This window comes from Argentina silus, assembly GCF_951799395.1.
Source record: "Argentina silus genome assembly, chromosome: 3".
NCBI classification, from domain to species: Eukaryota; Metazoa; Chordata; class Actinopteri; order Argentiniformes; family Argentinidae; genus Argentina; species Argentina silus.
The window spans coordinates 20,158,634-20,183,284 of NC_139657.1; the positions used below are offsets into that span (position 1 = coordinate 20,158,634).

Sequence of the window (24,651 nt, forward strand, 5' to 3'; positions counted from 1 at the left end):
ACACATTCACTCTGATCTGGGCTGCAGCCAGAATTTAGGTGGGAAAAACTCAAGCAAACAGAAGCCTGCATACTTTCCTGCTGGACTTTCTGCAGTGCAGAGAGAGTGGCCTTGTTTAAGGGGCCCATTTCAGTTCCGTCTGAAAGGAGAGATTTGGCAAGCAACACAGGCAACTTTGTGCAACTTTGTCATTGCTTTCCAGGACCATTTCTTCCCCGATAGGTGTACACCATATACATGTCTGTCTACAGTGTGATAGGTGTACACCATATACATGTCTGTCTACAGTGTGATAGGTGTACACCATATACATGTCTGTCTACAGTGTGATAGGTGTACACCATATACATGTCTGTCTACAGTGTGATAGGTGCACACCATATACATGTCTGTCTACAGTGTGCAGCTGTATCCTGGACGACTGCCCACTAGTGACATTCTCCATGGCATTTATGATAACACAAACCAATCAAACATTTATAGCTCAGCCTAAAATATCTATCTTCTTGAGTATAATGTGGAGAGAATGATTTATAACTGAACCCCTGAGTCTTACAGATATGGAGATCTCAATCTCTGATCTCAGTCATCCAAAATGAGCCTCTCCTAAATTAAGCAGCATAAATTATTTATTCACAAGCTTGTGCTAACTGAGGATAGGTGAAAGGTCATCCATCTATCACCATATATGGTATCTGGAACCTAAGGATCAAAAGTCAATTGCTGCCTTATGACCTCAAAAATGATAAACACATTTTATCTAAGATTTTATTTTACAACTGTAGATTATTTTTCAGGGTTTTCAGATTAAACTGTTACAATGCAAATCAGTAACTGCTCTTGTTTTTATGTGTAGGTGGAAACTTTGTTGTTGTTTGCCGGACTGCTTCTTGGTCACTGCTCCAGCTGAATTCCACCTGATCTTCACCCAGCCCCTACCCCACCCCTCAGGGGCGCACTCTCACCTACGTCTCACTCACCTCTCTCTTGCACCTCTCGTATCTCTCAACAGCTCAGACACAGCTCTCAAGATGGCCTGGACGCACACAGCCCTTCTTGCGCTTCTCTCTGTGCTCCTGGCACTGTGCTGTGAGTCTGGTGTAGGGGAATGTGGGGTTTGGGGACTACATGGCTTTATGGGGTGAGGTTTGGTCATTGAGGAAGATGGTGCATGTAATCATTTCGGTTTTCTCCCTGTAAACCTTTGAGAGTAAACTGAACGGGAACAGTGTGATAGATGAATTGTGGAGCGCTGATGTTTTGTCCTCTGACCTAGTGTCTCAGGAGGCAGACAGTGCAGCTGTGCCCAATGATAAGGACACTACCAAGGTATCAGACCCACAAGGTAAGCAGAACCTCCATTCTCCTCTTTCCTTCTTCCTGACCTGCCTTACTCTCCTATATGCTTCATCTCCCCCTCTTCCTCTTCCTGCCTCTCAGCTTCACTGAGGAGGATCTTCATGGCAGAGGCCGATGCCGCCAACTTCTTCAGACGCCGTAGCAAAAGGGCTGTGAAGTCTCAGGATGAGATCGATGGTAAGGCTGTCTATGTTGCTTGATGTTTTGTTGATGGTTTTGACCGAAAGTTGGTCAACCAGGATGGTGTGGTATGATGCTGTGGTAATGACGAGATATTCCATGTATGCATAGATAGCTTGATCCCCAAGTCTAGATTGATTATTAATAGTCAGCTGAAAAATGTTTGGGTTGCAGAAGCACTACTGCACTGTGCCTGAGTTTATACTGTTGCACTCAAGTATTGTTGTTATTGGGAATGATGTTTGGTCTAAACTGGTAATGTTTCAATTTAATAGGTAATGTTACTGTATGTCTGAATGGATTTAGGTCAATGTTGTTATGGCTGACAGGGGACTGTTTTGAATATGGGAGGCTGGCAACTGGCAGCTGCAAACTGTAGTCACCTCAGGTGTTCTGCCTTGCCAGACCAGACCATCCCACCCCTGCTGTGAAGTGCAGAAAAGCCTGTTGGAGGCTGCAGCAGGAGCCACAGGGCAGCATGGAGCATTCAGCACTCTCCCCCTCCAATTCAGGGGTAGACATTATTAACTTTGATTAGACTTCGGAAAAGTGAAAAGTGAATGTACAGTATTTAGGACACGAAAGGAGATGTTTTGAAAATTCCCATCAGTAAGATATGTGATGCTCCTGATGAGTGCAATGCAGCTGACAGCAAGGTGAGTATAAAGATAGAGAGCTGTTATGAACTGGAAGTGTTATGTAATATACAAAAGTATAACAAAAGATGATTTGAGTGCAGTTAGAGATGTGAGTGAGAGAAGTACAAATAAACACGCAGAGAAGCGTAGAGAAAGAGAGAAAGAGAAGCTTGAACGTGAGATGGAGTGGTGTTTGTATTCAGGCTGGATGAAGAGAGCAGTTAGGAGCTGAATGTGGAATGTGCCAACACACAGGCACAGCGAAGTGGGGGTCAGTCAGAGAAAAAGAGGTTAGAGTAAGAAAAAAAGAGATGTCCTCTTTAAAGCCTTGCCAGCCATATACTACAGCCTTACTTAGTAAGTCGGGTGAGATCCACTGAGGGAAAAATTAGGGACAAAGCATGAATTTTATTTATTTTTTATTTAACCTTTATTTCTGCAGGGGAAAACACATTGAGACCAAGGTCTCTTTTGCATGTGCACCTTGTCCACAATATCTATACAATTACAAAACAACACTAACAAAATACAACACAGTTAAATACAGAAATGAATATATCAATCATATAAAACCACAATATATCAGGAGAAACAATGACATCCTTCACCAAAGAGGATCTCAATTAACACCCTAAATTGCCCAAGAAGCACTAGAAAAACCAACTGAAATGTTTTTTGTAGATTGTTCCAGCAGTGAGGTGCACCATAACTAAAAGCAGATTTACCCAATTCGGTGGATACCCGAGGAACCTCAAGAGTTAACCAACTCTGAGAACGAGTTAGGTCATTTATGTTCTTGAATTTCTATAATGAGGTTGGGGTATAATGGGGTGTGGGGTGGTGACATTTTGCCAGGTAGGAGTGAGTGGGTCAAATAGAGTAAGGAGCATTTCACCATGTGTCTTGTAAAAACGAAAACAAACAAGCAAATGAGTTTCATTGGTGTGTCGCATTATCCTCTCTATGTGAAAATAACTGACTTGCATACATTATACCAGCACTTGACATAATCACTCTAAAATAGTAGCTGGCTGATGATGGTGGTCACCTTGTCAGTTAAATTCACACTGGGTCACTACCTCAGTAGTAACCACTTAGACTTCATAATTTCAGTTGTAAATCTTCTATTTTTGTCCACTTTGTTATTTACAATGGCCTGGCCTAAATTCCCCAAAGTGAATTCCAGAGAGAGAAGCTCATTATGCACACAGACCTGTTCCATGGAACTAGAAGATCAGAGGTCATGAGAATTGTATAGCATTCATGACTTGTCACAAATCTTGTTTGGATTCTAAATGAAAGTGTGTGAAAGTGTGTGTTGCGCAAGTATGTGAACCCCTGTGTCAGGACTTGTAGAAAGCTCTTTTGTGAGCAATTACAGCTTTGAGACTTTCTAGACTTTCTCCAAGTCTCTACAACATTGCACACCAGACAGGGCAATATTCACCCATTCTTCTTGATGAATTGCCAGGGCTTTATTAAGTTAGTTGGGGATCTTGGATGGACAGTAATCGTCTAGTCTCCCCTCAGATTTTCAACCTGGTTTATTGTCTGTCAATAGGAAACTCACTGTCATTCACTCTCTTTGTGTTAAGCCATTCCAGTGTAGCTTTTGACTTGTTCTTGTGTATTTTCCCAACTGATGGGTGCATTTCTACCCCAATGATAAGGTTTATCTCTCAGTGAATAGGAAGTTTACCCCTTTGACTTTGTCTCTGCTTTGCTTTATACATTTTCCTCTTGATCCTAAACTCCTCAGTCTCTACCGATAACATGCATCCCAATGAAAATTGACTTGGCCAGTCAAGAATTTTACACTTTTTGTCCCAGAAAAACTCCCTAGTTACTATGGCAGTATGTTGTGGGTCATTGTCTTACTATATGATGAAGCGCCATCCAATGAATTTCGAGGCATTTGCTTGTACTTGAGCAGACAAGATGTTTCTGTTCACTTCAGAATACATTCTGCTGCTGTCTTTAGCAGTTACATCATCAATTAAGAGAAATTAGCCAGTTCTAGTGGCAGCTATATATGCCCAAACCATAACACCCCCTCCACCATGTTTCACAGATGAGGTGGTACTGTATACTGTACCGTTTCTCCAAATCTTCAATCACTCTGGTACATGATCATATTAATCTTTACCAGACAAGACCTTTTTCCAGACCTCTGCAGGCTTTTCAGGTATGTTTTAGCAAACTCTAAGTAACCATACTTTTTAAGGATAACTAGTGGTTTGCACCTTGCAGTGAAGCCTCTGTAGTTCGCCTGGTGACATATTCTGCGGATGGTACTGTAGTCTCTGACACATTCATGCCTACCTCCTGATCAGAGAGACAGTTGTTTTGGGGTTTTTCCTAATTACAGTGAGTATTCTTCAGTCATCCACTAAAGAAGTCTGCCTTGGCCTACCAGCCTGTTTGCGATTGCTGAGGTCACCTGTGCTTTTCTTTCTTTTTAATGATGTTCCAAACTGTTGATTTTGGCAAGCCTATGGTTTAGATATTTTTTGGGGGGGATTTTTCCACCTAATCAAGGCTTTGGTCCTGATGTTGATAGACACCAATAGCAGACTCCAAAGGCAGACACAAAAGCCTAGAATCAATCCTAGACATTGACACACTCTTATGCCTGCACAAATGATGTGAAGGAACACACCTGACTTACCAAAAACACCTGTCAAGCCAATTGTCCCATTTCTTTTGGGTACCCTGAAATAGGGGGACTAACAGAACCCCCGCAAGGCAGCTGGACCAGATGCTGTCTCCCCCTCCACACTGAAGCACTGTGCAGACCAGCTGTCTACAGTGTTTACGGACATCTTCAACACCTCACTGGCTGAATGCATGGTACCTGCCTGCTTCAAAACATCCACCATCATCCCAGTTCCCAAAAAGCAGAGGATCACAGGCCTTAATGACTACAGACCAGTCGCCCTGACCTCTGTGGTAATGAAGACCTTTGAGCGCCTCATGCTCACCCACCTCAAGGCCATCAGGTGGATCACTGACTTTCTGACAGACAGGAAGCAGCAGGTACGGCTGGGCAAGCTTGTCTCGGAGCCCCGAACCATCAGCACCGGAGCCCCACAAGGCTGTGTGCTCTCTCCTCTACTATTCAAAGGCAGATTGCAGCGGATCATTCGGTCAGCAGAGAAGGTCATCGGCTGCAACCTGCCATCTCTCCTGGACCTGTTCCACTCCAGGACCAGTAAGAGAGCAGGAAAGATCATCGCTGATACTTCCCATCCTGGTCATCACCTCTTCCAGAGACTTCCATCCGGCAAAAGGTTCCGGTCAATCAAGACTAAAACATCGCGCCACCTGAACTTCCCCATGGCAGTGGGGCTCACAACCAAGCCCCCTGCCTCTCTCTGACCCCCCCACCCTGTCACACAAACAACGCACTGACAGTGTAATTTATAACTATTTTAAATTATTCTAATTTATAGTGTACATGGCCCACAACCATTTCACAGCCTCTTGTGCCTACAAGATGTATTGTTCTGCTGCTCTTTTTTGTAAATTTGTTATTTTTGTTAATACTTTGCTATTTTGTAAATGTCTTGTCAATATTTGCTATTTGTTTTTTTATGTCCACGCACCAACCTCACCAAGTCAATTTCCTGTATGTGCAAATATACTTGGCCAAATAAAAGAATTCTGATTCTGATTCTGATGCATAAAAAGTGTTTTAGTGTAATTTCTGAATGGTGAAACCAACACCTACTATCCACTATTTAATGATAGACAGGAACCTTTCAGAGAAATTCATAAATAATGTGAAGCACTATGTTTTGCGCAGTCATTCCAACTATAGTGTAACTTGGTAGGGTAATTTGAGTGCTTTGTACTCATTTTGGTTTGCTATTGCCAAGAGTTCACATACTTACTCACACAGAACATTTTGGTTATTCATTTTTTACTACTTCTATAAATTTTCAGTAAATTTTGTTTCAATTTGAATGTGTGGAATAGATTAGTAGATCAATTTAAAAAAATTCTAAAAGAAATGCATTTTAATTTCAAGCTCCAGTGTAACAAAATGTGAAAACTGTGTAGGGGTTCATTTACTTTTTCTTGGCACTGTACAAGTATAATTGATTCTGATGTACTTTGTGCATGTATACATCTGTCTGTACAATTCACCTGGGTTGTCGAGCTTTGAGATTGTAATTAGATTTTATTACGTAAAAATTTATTTTCCGTTTTGTGCCCCCCCCTCTTTTTCCTTCTTTCTCCCACATTCCCTCCGTCAAAGCTGAACAAAGGCAGGTGCTTGCAGCGGATCAGAGGATGCGGGAGTACCATGAGGAGCAGAGGAATGACTTTGAGAACTACGCTGAGGAAGAAAATGACGGTATACAACCTGTTAGCTAATTTACTGGATTACTATACCTCTGGATTTAACACTGTTCCTGGTCTTTTCCTGATGCTAATATCAATAGCCATTGGTAATGACGTGTATGTTTATGATGTGTTGAGGTGTATAAGATGAACCAGTCCCAAACACTAGCTTGTGTGTACACTCAGAGCTCAGTATTGGGAAGTAGGGAGTATGTATGTGTATAAATAGAAGACCCTGTAACACTTAATATCTATCAGTTGTCTACCCTATTTCATCCCATCCATCCCTGAACTCTCACCTCTCAGAGCAAGACGAGAGGACCCGGGAGAGTACTGAGCAGTGGAGAGAGTTCCACTACGATGGGATGAATCCCCCTCAGGAATACAACCGCCAATCTATCTGAGACCACCGGTGCCGCCCTCCTGGAGATAAGTGGTATTACATACAGGACATAGAGGGAGAAGCCTTTTATGTACAGACCTCTCCCTACAAAAAAAAAAAAGTGCTTTTCACCCACTTACACAATTACATTTGGGACCTTCAGAATACGAGCTCTTTAAAAATGTCTGTTTTTCAATTACCGATAAACAAATGAAAAGTCATGCTATTACTGTTTGTTGATTTTAAAGCTTGCAGGTGTGTTGCATTATCGCATAGTGTATAACTGTAAAATGATGTTGATTTGAGCATAACATTGTTGTTGTTTTTATACACAGGTGTAATATTTCTGTTATATATATTCACTCATTTGTAATAGCATTCCACACTGCAAGCCTCTCGATGTTTAAGGTAATTTCAAGGCAGAAACAATATAGCAGTACAATACAATAATTTATAATCATAACAACTTAGGTAACAACCTCTCTTGGATATACAGTAACTGCACTACATAATAATAACTCAATTAACATGGTAGAATTGCTTATACCTAAGCAATGTATGAAAATAATATTTATGCAAAATGTACCTGGAGTTTATATCTGTACCAAATTTATGTGATATGGTATGAAATGCAAATGTATGGAGTTGCTTCTCATACATGCTTTGTAATGCTTAATATTATGCTTTGTATTTTTGCATTGTTTTTGGAGATACTATGGAACATTTGTAACGTAGAGACAACCATTAATAAACACTACAATCCAAGCATATATAGTCAATGATATTTATATTTACAGTACACAGAAAAGAGGCTCTACTTCTTCATGAATATATTCATACTCATAGGTTTTTTACTGCCCCTGAGAAGTAGGCAATCCTTCCTACAAATTGCACAAAGTTTTACAATTCAAGTTGACATGCCCTCAACATACAGTAGAGCACATCCATATGGAGCATCCATATTCCATCCACAATAACACTTTAAGCAGAGGTATCACAGGAAATACAGACAATCGAATGCTTGCCAGATAGATTCTCCTTCTCTCTCCTGTGTGACTACCAGCCTTGGGAAAAAAGAGAGAGATAGAAAGGGGGAAAGGGAGAGGAGACAGCATCTGGCTGCTAAATTCAAAGCGCAGGTATGAAAGCACAGTGACCAAACACAGTGTGTGTGAGCTGTTCTGAGACCAGCCACTGCCTGTGGGGGAGCAAAGCACAGCTATAACTACTCTATACCTATTTTAGGCTTCTATGAAATTATTGTCATTGAGCAGTGATTATCAAGTTAGTTAGATTTTTATTCTTCTTTGTTTGTCATTTTCAGTGTTCAAGTTAATCTATAGTACAGTGATTTCTATAGTACAATGTTTTCATACGCTTTCTTTCATTCCTGCCCTGAAACAAATTTATAACAACTCCTTGCCGTTGATAGTTCAGCATTAAGCTGTCCATTCCATACAAGTGTCATCTACCTCACAAAAGTATGAATTAGAAAATCATGAGCCGAACTGTCCTGATGGCAAACTAGAATATGTAATGTGGGCTTTAGTCAGCAAATCTTCATCACCATTATCACCACAAACTTCAGCAGCATCATCATTAGGGTTTTGTCAAATTAGTTCAAAGAAGTTCCCTGAGAACTGGTCACAAAACTATTCCTAAACACTGCCATCCTACGGATAAGGAGACATTCACAGTTACATTAAAATGAATCATAAATATCAGTCAAATAAAATAGTAAGAACAAAGAGGCAACTATATCTTTACCTATTGACTTAACATCTGTTTTTGTTTAATATTTCAACGTAAAAGTCTAGTACACAGTCACAATGTTTTGTAAGTAATATTCTTACAAGTGTCATAATATAAGAAAATAAATAATTGAATACGTTTCAATTCGGAAAAGTGTACAGTACCACCACTGACCAGCATAACTGGATATCAAAACTGATCTCATCTCACACTACTAAAGCACTTCATTCACATGTGTGCACATGTGATGATTCTGCGAATATATACTGTATGTCCAGAGAACAAAGCAAAGAATTAACACCTCTGTCGTAATGTAGGGAATAATGACACTCCGAACTACTGCAACAACGACCATAGCGAAAATGAAAGCTGTTAAAACAACAAGAAATTCAGAGTGAGAATATGGAATCACTGTTTAGCTTGAAAGCTGTTTCACTTGCATAACACTACTCCACTCAATAGTTCCAAGGAAGATGTTCACAAAAGGCATACAGTAGGGCATTCTATGCCAATCAGGGCAGCAGCCTCAATCAAGACATAAAGATAGAGTTCCAATTGTGTGGGCTCATAACACCACCTCCCAAACAGGTTAATTCAGTCTTTACAGTGAGACCACCATCTTATAGAGGACGTGGCCCCAGAATGAAAACCTTGGGTTGGGAGAGACAGTGAGTCTCTTCACCTCTTCACCTCCAGACCTGTGGTTGGGAGTGGAGTGCAGCACTGGGGTGCAGTGCTGAGCCATGGTAAATGGAGCTGAGCTGACGCTCCTCAAGTTCTCCACAGTGCCAGCGTGGCAGCTGGGAATGGGCGGGATAGGCAAACTGGGGGGTGACGTGGAATTCTGAGAGGTGGGAGGGTTTCCCACCTCAAAGCTCCGTTGTCTCCCAGCTGACCTCCCGCGGAACCTGGCGTCATTTAGTCCCTGTGTGGATGGTGGTGACAGTGGAGGGGCGTGGTCGGGGCTGCTCCGCCTCCACCTGTGATTCCCCTCCCACAGATGAGGGGGCGCTAGTGTCCTGGCTGCAGGCCGCAAGGGTAGGCAGCACATGTGGACCTGAAGGGAAACCACAAGCTTAATAACTTGAGCACAATCACTGCAGCATAGGTCAATGAAAACCAATCAATGACAGTGCACCAAAGCACAGAGAGGGAAAGTACATCCTCTTATACAAAGACATGTTATACAGTAGTATTACACACATTAAAAAACACACTCCTGCAAACAATGGATTGAGGTGGCAGTTTACCATCTGAACACTTAACAAAATGACTCTTTAGTAGGGCAAACCGAGAAAGGTGAGCAAATTGAAAGCTGAGTGAAGGGTGAGAATGAGAGACCAAGGAGCCATCACTCACAGTCTTTCCGGGAGATGGGGGCACAGTCTACAGACTGGCTCTTGGCTGGCATTGAGTTGGGGCCTTGTCCTCGGCTCTGGATGTTGGCTGTGGGGTTGTTGCTGTCAATGCTGGTGCCAAAACTGCTGCCCAGACTGCTGCCCAGCTGCAGGCGCCTCATATGGCGGATCACAGCAGTGGCATTGAATGCTTGCTGTGAGAGAGAGAGAGAGAGAGAGAGAGAGAGAGATGGGCATGTGGCAGGTGAGAGAGGCAGTAACATACATGCACTCACATAAAACATAAAACGGGCGAGGAGGTGGCCTCAATGTCTGTACCCACCCTCCATTTGCTTTTGGCAAAGTTCTTCCGCATCTGACGACTAACTGATTCATGGATGTTCTTGCAGAGAGCTGTGTCTCCAGCAATCCTGAAAAAGTCAATTCTCATTTGTAAACAAACAAGTATTTTCGGTTTCCGTCCATGGTTGAAACATAGAGCACTTTTGGGAATACTAATAATCAGTGGTAGAATTCTTATTCAGTTTTTTTCAGTTGACAACTAACGTGTTAGCAATTAGCTGCTGTTTCCAATGTCACAAACCACACATTGTGTATGAGGCAACCTTGCCAAGACCCCATAGTGCCTAACAGCGCTAATCATATTCTGCTCCTCAGCCAGAGACAACCACTCACATATTGTCCCTCTTGTCAACTCTGGCCCAGAGCAAGGGAAGACAAGCTAATTGTTCATTAGTGCCTCAGCATTCTTCAAGCATCCTTCAGGACCTCTGTTGCTAATTGATAGCCATTTATTCAGCAGATTTCTCTCTCTGGCCGGCAGAGCTGGGCAGAGCAGAGATTCGGCGGGGAGCCATGGCGACAGATGACAGTGGGAGGACATGCACTCAACAACACTTGCGTCATCCACTATCTGCGTCATGTTCATGACAGGTTTCAACATAGTGTGTGCGTGCTGTGTGGTTCCCCCTGATTGCATGGTTGTGTTCAGACTGGTGGTGGTAATCATTCACTCACCAAGGATGCGCGAGAGCCTGGTCACACGTGAATCTCTTCTCAGGGTCCTTCTCCATGAGACAACTGATGAAGTCTTTGGCTGTAGGATGAAAACAAGTATACAAACAAGTTCATTCATTTGGTTAGGTCCCACATAACACAACACAATACAAAAAGACACATGCACGCACACACACACACACACACGCACACACACACACACACTAACCTGAATCCGAAATATCGTCCCAGTATGGGGCATCAAACTCATAGTCTGCCTTGAGAATCTGCTCAAAGAGCTTGGAGTCATTCTCATCATAAAAAGGAGGGTAACCACATAACCTAGGGAACAAATGATTACACAACAATGTGAGTGCCATCATCTTACTTATTTTGGAACTCTTATCTAACACAAAATGTATTCGATGTTGCCTCTCTGATTCATCAGCCGTCTCTGCCTTGACAAAAACCTCTGATAACAGCTGATCCAGGAGGATTATCCCAGTCAATAAAATATTACAACACACTCACATTTGTATTATTTGTTATGAAACTGCTAGTGGAAATTCTGTGACCAACAACGATGGGTATATTTAAGTAAGTATCCAGCAATGTCTCAAAATAACCATTTTGTATTGCATTTGTGTTTCCATACTTTCACTTTAACCATAGTCTTGCATAGTCGTACATCCAAATCACATTGTTCTCACGCCTCCTTTGGAGGTCCGGATATTTATTTATTCGCCGATTTGGCTTGAACTATATGGAGTAATGGGAGAATGTGTTGTTTAAGTTGTATTTCTTGAAATTAATTATTGAATGCATGAACTGAATATGTACAGCGCCCTCCATAAGTATTGGAAAGATTCTAAAAACATTTTTTAAACACTCCCCCTATTTCAGGCCTCCGAAAGCATTGGAGAAAATCATATCATGTCCAAATAAAGTACTCATGTTTAGTATTTGGTTGACAATCCTTTGCATGCAATAACTGTTTGAAGTCTGTGACACACTGACCCCACCAGACGCTGGTTATACTCTCTGGTGATGCTCTGCCGGGCCTGTACTGCAGGAATCTTTAGTAATCTGTACTGCAGGAATCTTTAATCTTATCATCAGGAAATTAAATGCATGTTCAATTGAATTTAAAACAACTTTCTGTTTTTTGGCCCTGAAAAACTCCCTAGTTGCTATGGCAGTATGTTTGGGGTCTGTCTTACTGTATGATGAAGTGCCATCCAATTAATTTGGAGGCATTTGCTTGCACTTGAGCAGACAAGATGTTTCTGTACACTTCAGAACACATTTTGCAGCGGCTGTCAGCAGTTACATCATCAATTATGAAGTTAGCCAGTTGTAGTGGCAGCTATACATGCCCAAAGCATAGCACCCCCAAGATTTTATGCTGTAAATCTTGGGCGGATCCTTTTTTCGCCAAACTTTCCTTGCACTCACTCTGGCACATATTGGTCTTATCTGTCTACAAGACTGTTTTCCAGATCTCTGCAGGCTTTTTAGGTACTTTTAGCAAACTGTAACCTGACCATCCTTTCTGAGGATAACTAGTGTCTTGCACCTTGCAGTGAATGCTTTATAGTTCGGCTGGGGATGTATTCTGCAGATTTAGTTTCTGACACATTCACACCTAACTCCTGGAGAGTGTTCCTGATCTGTGGGACAGTTGTTTGGGGTTTTTCTTAATTATGGTGAGCATTCTTCAGTCATCCACTGTAGAATTCTCCCTTGGCCTAGCCCGTTTGTACCTCTCAAGGCAATTTTCCAATACTTTTACCCTGAAATAGGGGGACTATGTATACAAAGGGTTGTAATTTCTAAATGGTGAAACCAATCTGAAAGAAGAAAACATTGAATCAAAGCTGTTATCTAAATAATGTTGTTGTGTGGAGCTCAAACAAATAATTCCAATGTATGTACACTGATACCTACAAATCGCTAATAAACTTGACGATGGAGAATGAGCTACCACTTGACCTCTGAAGTTTGTGCGAGGAGGAACACAACATCAAATGTGCACATGAACAACCGGTGGAAATGGTGATCTGCGGGAACGTGTAACCAGTGTTGTCACTAAGCAGGTGTGATGGCTAACCGGCCCACAGGACAGTCAAACTCTGTAACCATCCTAATTGCCCGCGGCACTATAATCAGTTTGTGTGTCCTAATCAGCTGCGTCCGTGAAAAGGCTCTGTGTTTGTGCAGGTTTGAGTCATTGTTATTCCAGGCTTATATGTGCTGTGTGCAATAGCCTGGGGTCGAGGTTAAGTGCATTAAAGGATGCTCTCTCTCTATTTCAGAGGCGCGCACTCTATAGTTCCATGTGGTGTTTCTTGCTGTGCCATCTGACGGACCACATCAGGACAGCATCTATTGCTCGCAGCATGTTGACACATGCGACAGAGTATATTAGGATGCTGTGTATGACGGTCCTGTGCCTGTGGGCCGGTTAACCAGAAAACCTGGTTACATATTCCCACAGAACCCGTTTCCACCATGTAGTTGTTGTGTGCACGTTCAGGTGGTAGCCTACATCACAATTGGCTGAAAAGGGGTTTGATTACATCCATGCGCTCTTCTACTTTTTCTAAGTGCCCGGATGTCTGTCTCTCAAAACTCCAGATTTGGAAACTGAATCTGAATATTTTTGGGGAAGTTGAATGTAACTGTACATAAATAAAAGTTTCTGAACATGCTTCACATTGACAATTCAATTACAAACCATTAAATTCAATTTTGAAGTTGTGAAATACATATCAGTTAATGCATTCAAGCAATACAATTTCAATACGAACACATTCAAATTCAATTCTATAAAATTCAAATCCATTATTGAATTCAAATTATATTTCTGGTGGCAGAAATATCGCTCCAAAAATGTGCTCACAATTTCATTCAGAACGGTTGCTTATTATGTGCATCGTCGTTTCTGACCAGGTAGGACTATTTTGCCTATGCTAGCTTGCAACATTGACGAAAAGGAAGAAAACCTAATGGAACAACAGAATTCATTTTTCTTTTTTTTTTTTTGCACTTTCCAAACTAGGAAAGCCTGGTCTCAACAAGGTTACATTAACCACAATGCACAAGGCTCTCATTTGAGAGAGTATCAGAAACTATTCCACCTGATTACCTTCTCTGTCTTCACACCTGATGAATGGATAATGAGGCAAGGGATTTTCTTCCAACTAACGAGCAGCGCCACTTCAGTTAATTAATCTGGCAGCTTAATGCAGATACATTGTCAGAGCAATTTTGACTTTTTGGAAGAATGTCATAGAGCAGGACTACACAGTACAGTACATGTGTCATATAAAGCTCCCTTAACTAAAAGTTAGGTTGAAATCAATCAATACCATCTATGGCATCACTGTGAGCTCTACTATTCACTCTGAGCCATTAAGCTGTTAAACAGTGAACTCTATATGTTATGATTTACTTACAAAATGTAAGCAATGACTCCAATGGACCAGCAGTCCACTGCTTTGCTGTAGGGCTTCTGAGCTAGAACTTCTGGGGCTGTGGTAAACAAAGGTGCAATGTGAGACTGAGGCAGAACATTGTGATTTTGGATGAGGTCTGTCCCTGTGTTGAGCTTAGGCTGGTGATGCTCTGTAAATACAGTATGTTCCAAAAATATTGGTGCAGCTAGAAAGTTTCAGTTTCATCATCAAATCCAAATGCTATGCGAATAAGAGCAAATAATGGCACACCATCCATCAAAATAAGGCCTCGGTAAGGTAGAAAGGGAAGCCAAAGCTTTTGATCTGTTAGAAGTCTTTCGCCCATTACTTTAATACTATATCTCCTACACTGCAATGTTTGGGTAAGGTTGCCTCATCCAAAGTAAATTTAGGTTAAGGAAAGGTTAAGTTATGTCATGGTTGGGTTGCTTACTACTAACACCTCCCTTATGTCAAAGTCAGAGGTGTGACACAGCAAACTCACCCACATATCCTGGAGTCCCACAGGCAGTGGCCATTACATCACCTTGGCCCTCCATCTTAGACAGGCCAAAGTCACTGATCATGATCTTAGACTCATTTTGGGGGTTGAAGTATAGCAGGTTCTCTGGCTGACAAAAAAAAGGTTAAATGTGAAATGGAGAGGTATGCTTTCTGTATGGGTATTCGTGTTACAATGTACAGTGAGTGTGTGTGTGCGTGCGTGTGTGCATTGCAGTACTTTGAGGTCTCTGTGTACGATGCCCATAGCGTGGAGGTAGTTGACTGCATCCAAGACCTGTTTGATCAGCCTGCTTGCATCCATCTCTGTGTAGAAGCCCTTCTCTACGATCCTGTCAAACAGCTCACCTCCAGACACTCTGAGGAATCACAGCACTGAATATAGCCAACCTTCACATTTACAGGTGGGCCTATTCACCTGTTGATAGGACTTCCCTAATACAATACACAGACAATGTTTGCTACACTGTTATAATAACAACAGCAACAAAATAGACAGTAAAGGAAGCAGCAAATGGTTGCAGTCAGACTAGCAACATAGGTTACTTAACTGTATCACCATGGCCAAAAGCACCTCAAGAACGTATGAACACTAACATGATCCAAAACCAGAATGAAAGACAGACGCATGGATGACAGAGGTGTTTGAGGTACTCACAACTGCATGATGAGGTACAGGTGATTGGAGCTCTCGTAGATGTCCTCCAGAGCTACAATATTTTCATGTTTTATCCTGAGAGAAACGGGAGATTCAGTTCACATACTATTAAACTCACAAAATCCCAATATTACAATGAAACCCCATCATGTAAAATTGCTTCCCTCATTACTTTAGTGAAGTGTTTTTCATTTTCTGTTCTCAATGGGTCACACATTTTTTGTGTGGAATCAAGGTGTGTGTACGTGCAAGTGTGTCTATGCATGTGTGTGTGAAATTAACCTGCCGAAACCCTCTACTTCACAGACACACACCAGCCATGTGAGTGGAAAGCCTATCTTCTACACTGTGGGGGGGATTCTTCTACCATACTAATCAGTGACTCATACAATGGCAACCCTGTTGTGATTAGCCAGCACACGCGCTTAAAGAAAAGCCCACAACAAGGAGGAGGGAGCCTGTGTCCAAGCAAGAGGGTGTGGGTGAACACGGTGATACCATGAAATGTGGTGATAGGGACAGGTGGGTGGGGGGGGGGTGGAGGTGAACAGGAGGAAGTCTCGGAGGATTCTACAACCCCCACAACTCTCCGTTTTAGTCCAGTGTCTATGACCTGCGCTGGAAAACCTGCAAACAAGGCTCCTGCTTCAGGGTCGTTAGATAAAGCAGCGAGGAAATAAGAGCAGGAAACAGAGAGAGAGAGAAGACAGGGCAGAGGAGTCAAAGGATGGCAACCGTAACCAGGCAACTACTCCACCCAATGACAAGTGTACGCTCGTCAAGAGTGACAGATAGCAGAGGCTCTCAAGGGAATTACCCATCAGCCTATTCCCTTGAGAGGTAAATGGAGTGCCATGGGTGCCACCTGTCTTCGGCATAATCCTGTATGATGTGTCCTCCTCTGACAGAGTTCATATGTGTAACTCAACAAGTCACTTTGGATGAGGAGGACTGGTAGTTAAACAAATAGCTCAGAGCAACATTTGGCACGCTGGTATCACCATTCTCTGTGGATGATAGACCAACCATGGGGTAAAGGGAAGTCTGCCCTGGAGATGTTGTGAAATGATCCCTTTCAAAGCTGTGGGGTCATTTTTGCTGGTTGGTGGTGTTTGTGTGTAAAGCCCAGTCATATAGTGCAAACTTACTTTCTGAGTACGGCAATTTCATTTTCGATGCTGGTCTCTTTCCCCTTCAATGCTTTTTTCGGGATGCACTTCACTGCAACCATCTTCCCAGAGGCTTTCTCCCGAGCCATCACCACTTCAGAGAACGCACCACTGTGAGAGAGAACAGAGAGAGAGTGAGAGACAGAGAGAGAGAGAGAGCACTTAGGTCAACTTTACATAAGCACAAACAAAGAATATTGACATAGGAAACCTACGCTCTGTGAACAGATAGATACAAAGCACCCAAAGGACGGCAGGCAGCGTCGAGTAGACAAACAGAGAACCTACAAGTCCATGGATGTGGGCAACAGTGCCGTGCATTTGGTGTAAGCAAGTACGTGTGTGATTTTGTGTATGCAATAGCACAGCAAACACTTTAAAAACTGCCATTTAGGGTAGCAGGTACAGAGACCTCCTTCACCATCTGTCTCTATAAAAGCTTCAAAAAAGCAAATACAGAATTAAGGCAATATTTGCCCAAGCAATCTGTGTCTGTTGCTACGCTACCATGTTCACTCCACCTTAATGAATCTCCATGAGCCTGCTACACAATCGGTTCTCTTCCTCATTTTCTTCCCTGTCTATTATTTCTACATCTTCTCCTTTTTTGTATTCTCTCTCCTACTTTTCTGCCCTCTCCTTTCTTTTATGTCATGATCTTCTCTCTTTCCCTGATCTTTAATCATCACACAGTGGAAATATGTGCTTGTGGAACATCAGCAGTATTGTCACACACAGACACGCACACCTCCACAGAGAGTCACCTCTGCACTGCCTTTTTAAAACCCTGGCTCATGTAGAGGGTCCATTATATACTCTGTGTAATCAGCGCCTCCCAGCAGGCTCTAAACTCAGCTGCGGTCTGCCCACTAAATCCCCAGTGGCCATCAAATCCACGCTAATCCCTCTCTCCACACTCCACAGGGTAAGCACAGAGAGAGCAACAGGCCGCTAACCGCAAACAAGTCCAGAGGACAAACTATCACACTACCAAACTGGAGGTGAGCAGGACCACACACACACACACATAAAAAAAAGAAGGGGTGCAGATTGGAAGACACACCCGACTTACTATGGCACGATCTTGAGACATGTTCAGGGACAAAATGGAAAATCTAGGACTCCTGGACAGAAACAGGGGGGCATACAGTGCCTACATGAAATCTCTCTTGCTCTACCATTTTCTTTCTCTGCAGCGTGGAGTGACCATTTATTTTTTCAATAGCTGACATCAATTTACTCAGCTGCGGCTGAATAAAGAGGAGAGTGGTATTCCGCTGTAACCATACTGTGTGTGTGAAATGTTTTTACCAAGCACGGTTTTCTCTCTGCTGCACAGGAGAAACACAATTATTAAAACCACAGGAAGCCATTAAAACTGTCTGAGGGGATGTTAGAACATATGGCAGCAACATTTACTGTATGTCTTCACCCCAGATGAACATCACAACATCATTTCCTGCCGAAACAGAGCACAATACCACAACAACTTCCTCATTGTCAGTACATAAAATGTGACAAACAATAGGGTCTCCTACAATCTAGGCATCTATAGTACAAATCAACATGGTTAGGTGAGGTGGGGGTAGAGTTGCATCCATTTGAGGGGAAACACACAATTGTATTCCCACCTTGACACCCTATGTGACTGTGTCTACCTAATGTGACCTCCAATTAATCCAAGGTGTGAGTTGGAGCATGAGCACAGTGATGTGCGTAAGTGATGAGAAAGGGTCTATCTAAATTTGACACCTGATTAAAACTCATTTCAATCCATTACTGCTGCTAAAATTACATCATGGCTCCACAAAATGCGTTTGACCTGGTGTCACAGTTTGCCCTGCCTCGGTACTCACAGCTATGAATACACTGCTGTCTCTGAGATGGTGGGTGAGCTTGTGGTTGCGGTAAAGCACTCCCCTCCACAGTGCTTGCAGCACAGCATTAGCTGTGTGCGTCGATCTGTACACAACACCTCCAGACCAGGCCAAGACACAAGCTAGCTTGCTGACACAGGTATATTCATCTTCTGTGAAACCGATGTGAGAGCTGGTGAGGATGCTTTGATGATATGCCGTAAAACAAGACACCAAACACAGACATCCAAAATACTTTTTTTCAGGGCACATGGCTGTAACATAACACCTTAGCAATTATGATGATGTAGAGTGCCCTTATGTGAGTGTGTGGAGTGTTTTTGGGGTCCGTTTCACGGGGGAGGCGAGGAGTTTCAGTCACGGCCTGGGCCTATTGCTGAGTAATCACACTGAATCATCTTGTGTAAGACGCATTAGAGCGTCAGTTATGTAACATATTGGATGGAATGTCGGAGCTAGATAATCCAGGTGGGTCTTGTCAGTTACTCAACTATAGTTCATGCCAACCTTCACCAAACAGGCAGTAGGCACTACAGGTATGTCATGATTCTGCATTAAGTAGAAACTGCGTGGTTGTTTTGTTGAAGTGTGTCTCCACTATCATGATTTGTCAACAGAGAAAACATACGGTATATCCTGTTGTCTTATTTGAGCCCGCTGATGGGGCATAGTCTACGTTGTCATTAACTGTCATTACAGATTAACATCTAAATCATGTTTATGATAACTTTATGATATATAATATCATAAATTATACATCATATATTAATATCTACCATTATTTTCATAGTGAATATGAATTCTGGATAAATAGGAGATGTTAAAGATGTTTTGCAATAAATTACATAAAATTGCTCTTAGGTACTGATGTAGATGTACACTAATAGTCCCTTATTTTTGACACAACTATACCATGCTGTCCAATGGCATGCATGGTCACTAGGGGAATGTCACCTGTTTTTTGTATTAAGAGCTCTAGGACCTGGGGCAGCTTTCCTAGAACATAAGCTCTGCGGTTGCCAGATAGTTGATTAAATGAAGAAAGTAATCGTTCTGATCTTTCCTGGAGGGTCAGCTCACAGCCTGATAAGAGCTGGTGTCACTCATGAGTTTAAAAAAAGCTCACCAAAACACACACCATAGAGAGGCTTTGCCAAAATCTGTCTAAAAGATGCAGCTAAGCCAGATATCTTGTGGGAGTGTCTAACTGTTTTGATAAGGGCGATTACTGTCCACTCTCCACAAACACTATCCCCTGGTCTGGCACATGTCAACTCCCTGCTGCTAAAGCACCGGACTCTGTGGTTCAGTGATGATGAGAGATGAATTGAAATGGACAGTCACAAAGTGGCTAGAGAGATTTTAATGTGACTTTAACAGCTCGCCATTACAATTATCTACTGACCAGAAGTATGGGACATATGGGAAGTGACACCTTACCTCATAATGAGCTGGGACTTGCGGCCTGTGTAATGCAGAACTTAGTCAAGAACATAAAATGGTCAATAGGACAAAATGTTTACAATATGTATATGTCTAAATAAAGTAATGTAGCATTTATCAATACAGGGGTAACTTGATATGGGAATTGACTATTTACTTTCTTATCAGTGTGTACACTGTGTGTACAGTTCTTAATGCTGAGGAGGTGCTGGGGTATATGAGGAGCCTGTATGTGGGTGGATGCAGACAGACAGACAGACACTGCACCCACAGGAACAACTAAGGGTCCCCATTATACCAGTTGCCTAGCTGCAGTGCAAGTCACACTCAAACTGCTTTCAAGGAAGTGAAGAACTTGTTTGAGGATCCACTCACTGAGTGTGCTGGAGGAGATGGTCACTGTCTGCAACAAAGCCATATTGGAACACAAGGAACCACTCTACTGCCCCGGAGAGGAAAGTGGTAACAGCACTTTCACTGAAAGTAGGTCTGGATAAAAAAAAACATAAAGCACTCATGCAGATAAATATCGTTTTGGCAACTGTTCCCCTTCCCCTAGCTATAAAGTAACTGTCTAGAAAAAACATTTTGCACTTTTAAGTGTTTTTTTGCACTAAATGTATTTGTTTTTAAGGTGCTAAAAGTATCTCTGACAAGTGCATCATCATTACCTGCTGTGGGCAGCACTTCTATTTTAGGTAACTACAGGGACCTGGAACCACAGGGACCTGGAAAGGTGCTCCCTGGTGAGGACACATACACACTCACCAAATACTTCATTAGGAACGCCTGTACACCTTCTCATGGTGGAGATGGTGTGGTGAATGTTTTCTTGGAACACTTCAGGCTCGTTAATACCAATCAATCATCGCTTGAATCATCGCCACAGACTATTAGAGTACTATTTGAGTACTGCTGACCATGTGCATCCCTTCATGGCAACAATTTATCCACCTTCTAATGACTACTTCCAGCATGATAATGCACCATGTCACAAAGCAAAAGTCATCTTAAACTGGTTTCATGAACATGACAATGAGTTCAGTGTTCTTCAGTGGCCTTCCCAGTCACCGGATCTGAATCCAATAGAACACCTTTGGGATGTAGAAGAATGGGAGATTCATAGTTTGAAAGTGCACCTGAAAAATCTGCAGGAATTACGTGATGCAATCATGCCATCATGGACCACAATCTCAAAGGAATGTTTCCACATCTTGTGGAATCAATGCCACGAAGAATTGAGGCTGTTTTGAGAGCAAACGGAGGCCCTACCCAGTATTAGTATAGTGTTCCTAATAAAGCGCTCAGTGAGTGTATACTCCCTCAGAATATCACCAGCTTAAGTGTCTGAAATTAGCCCTGAGGAGAGCCTTCAGTGGGGCAGATCTTGTTAGCCAACAATAGCAAACCAATGACAACAGAGGAAAATACAGTGCCCTTACATCCATAGCTGCACAAGTTTACTTTTCCATTATCTTATTGATCTGTGGCATCCATTTTCAATCATATTGTGCCCCAGTCTCAGATCTGTATGACACTGTTGAAGGGTCAGAGATTATGTCAGGGAGAACTAGAGTGAGTGGGAAGGGTTGTGGGAGCAGCCCACAGGAGGACAAATTGGGGATGATCCCTCCTGGACACTAAAGGGAAGCCTGTGGAGTAGGAGGGGGAGGGTAATTTGTGGCTCTTCCTGTCCCCCACCCCTTCCTTAGATCAATCTATTCTTAATCCCCAGCCAAAGCTGCGGGGCTGAGCAGGAGAAGACATCAGTGTGGCTAGCTCACCCCGAGTGACCTGCTGTGATACCAGCTCACCAGCACTGCATACACAACAAGGCACTCCCTGGTTCAGACTGCAGGAGCCTCAGCCAGAGCCTAGCTGTGGTGTTGACATAGGACTGCAGGGGGGGGGCGGTCAATTGAATAACAATGTGGAGGAGTTTCTTGGTAGTAAGAGGGCATGCTGTGACATGGTGAGCTGTGGTGGATGACTGCTTCTCAACTCACCAATTGATTAGACAGTGAGTCATAATGATTCAGATGTCTTGAATCAGACGCCATTCACAGGTAATGACGAGATCCCTGGGGGCATTGCAGCTTCCTGTAATTAGGATCACTACAACAAGAGCCCTGTCCAGTGGGCTTTTGGGACACATATCTATTCTAAACCCCCTTTAAGAACGGTTCATGTGACACAAGGGGGGGGGGGGGGGGGATGTAGCATATTACTATTAATCATCTCACGAACAACAAATCATCAGTAGAGCACCCTTGCTAGCCCATGTTTTTGTATAGCTTATGCATCTCCAGTGACTGTGTATAGCCTCCCCATGTGTCCATGTTTACACTTGTGAATGGAAACAACATCCTTGTTTATTGAATGGTGGCCCAATTTCTCAACACAACACCAATTACCCAAGCCAAAACCATATTTCTTGTGGGACACTCCTTCCTTGACACAAGCCTCCTCCGACAATCAAATCCACTCAGTCAAGGGGGGAGGGGGAGGTGGTGTATGTGAGCTATATAGTATTTTCATCCTAAAATGTACTTCAATCAAGTTCGTCATTGGACACAGGAGGCCCAGTAATTGTTATTTTCATCTATGTATGTGTTGTCCTTGACGAAAATCCTGAGGAACTTAGTTTTTTACGAGTTTTGAAGGACTGTCTTCCATTTGGGGAATTTGCCCTTCAAAGTGAGCACTTACATGCTCCCTCTGCATCATAACTCATCCACTGCAGAGCAGGCATTAAGTCAAGCAGCACTAACTGTGGACAGAAATAAACTCTGGAATTTGTCTGCTCTGTAGTCCAGAGAATAACTTGTGAAACCAGTGAGCAGAACTGTTAGTCAAAGTACAACAAACAGGGAAACAAACCATTGGCATAAAAAACATTCCCACCCTTATAGTAAAGCCAAGAAACTGAATTGTTCATATATAAAAAATGCTTTCTTTAGATTATCATCACTAGGCTATTTGACTGTTTGTGATGTGTCTCAGGTCAACGGTCAATCTCTTGGGGGGGATAACCAGAGATCAGCCTCCCAAAGTGATCCTCAAAATGCCAGCACCATGTGGTGGCAGTGGATTGCTTCTAATGACATCATACCATCATATTCAAAAAAGGCTTTGATTGACAGAATAGTAAGAAAGCATCAGAACCTGTATTAGATCTCCTGGGTCTAGGACTATTATATCCATTCAAATGATCAAGTATGTACCTATGGTCATACATTCAGCAGCTGGCAATGCAATTTCGCATCAACAATTGTGTGCAGCTGAAATGTTTGCCGTCATTCACAGAACCTTGGAATGTGTCTTTTTAAATCTATTTTTCCCCATCTAGTGGCATGAACGATTCCAGTAGCATCTCTTGACATGACGCTCCACGGACTGCAAGCTAATCCTCCAATATTCTTTGATGAATAACATATCCCGCTTGTGGATATGTTATATTGTGGGTATAAGCGAGATGCCTTATAGACGCGAGGATGACCACTTCACTGACACCTGCGACAGACCAATTCACTTGCGCACGTGCTGTTCAATTGATGAAGGAAGTTACATATCATACACATTTGTTGTCCACATAGCATCTTTCATCATCATCATCTTTCTTGTAGTTTATTTCTGCTGTACCGCAGTTATTTCTGAGGCCCTGTGTTATTGTCGACGCCAGGAACTAGAAATCTCACTGACTTCATTCAAGAAATATTCAACAGTTGTCAACATTATGACAATTGCATTTCCGTTACATTGTATCATTGTTGTCTGTCGGCTGACTCTTCCCTAGACGACTGGCCACAAAGTTTCAATTGAAGCGTCTGCAACAACACGCTTAAACGCTGTAACACACATTTCAGTCATTACTCACGTTCCAAGGACTTCTTTGAAGTCAAATATTTTCTTGATATCATCGACATTCTTTTTCCAAGACCCATCCCCGGACTCTCCGTTCTCTCTCGCCATGTCGTACCAGGGGGAAGACGTGAGATACCGCGTTCTAAAGAATCACCTCGTGTTGACTAGGGATATCTCGTACAGACAAACGTCGGGCTAATATCACCAAGGGTTTCCTGATTGTCGCCCAATTCTACCTTGCTTGCTCAGCCCATCCATACAGCCACTGCGCCGTCAAGGTAAATAAGGTAGGCTATGTCCTACCAGTCACACGTACGTACAGGTTATCTGACTAATCTGTTTGACGTAGCGAGATTGTGAGCTTCTTCTCTATTCTGTCTCCTTTGGTTTGCAACAATTAATTCTCCCTAGAATTCTGTTTATGTTGGGCTACTTAAAGGATGGTTCTCCGGGGTCGATCTGTGTCTGAACCGCTGTTTAGTCATGCTGACCGCCCCATTGGTTGTTATAGCAATAAGTAGGAGTGGGAGGCTGCTCTCGCCTATGTAGCCGACAGCGTGAGTAGCCTATGTATGAGTGAACGATTAGTGTTCGCATTGCACCAAATCCACGTACCAGTCGTTGGATACTCCAGTAGACTTACAAGTG

General features: G+C 42.6%; 2 protein-coding genes across 2 annotated transcripts; one reads left to right on the forward strand and one right to left on the reverse strand.

Moving 5' to 3' along the window:
* Positions 1-1,031: 1,031 nt before the first annotated feature.
* On the forward strand, positions 1,032-7,057 carry ucmab (upper zone of growth plate and cartilage matrix associated b; the record flags this gene model as incomplete). The annotated part of the gene is made up of 5 exons (XM_083666502.1): positions 1,032-1,089; positions 1,277-1,345; positions 1,441-1,536; positions 6,439-6,537; positions 6,831-7,057. The coding sequence occupies 5 exons, from the start codon at positions 1,032-1,034 to the stop codon at positions 6,926-6,928; spliced, it is 420 nt and encodes a 139-aa protein (XP_083522628.1). The 3' UTR covers positions 6,929-7,057.
* A 208-nt stretch (positions 7,058-7,265) lies between these two features.
* Positions 7,266-24,447, reverse strand: camk1db (calcium/calmodulin-dependent protein kinase 1Db). Its single transcript, XM_083667007.1, has 11 exons — positions 24,017-24,447; positions 16,799-16,930; positions 15,651-15,725; positions 15,213-15,351; positions 14,976-15,102; positions 14,471-14,546; positions 11,242-11,354; positions 11,034-11,112; positions 10,339-10,426; positions 10,018-10,210; positions 7,266-9,715 (listed from the first exon to the last, which is right to left on the reverse strand). The coding sequence occupies exons 1-11, from the start codon at positions 24,109-24,111 to the stop codon at positions 9,573-9,575; spliced, it is 1,260 nt and encodes a 419-aa protein (XP_083523133.1). The 5' UTR covers positions 24,112-24,447; the 3' UTR covers positions 7,266-9,572.
* Positions 24,448-24,651: the final 204 nt, after the last annotated feature.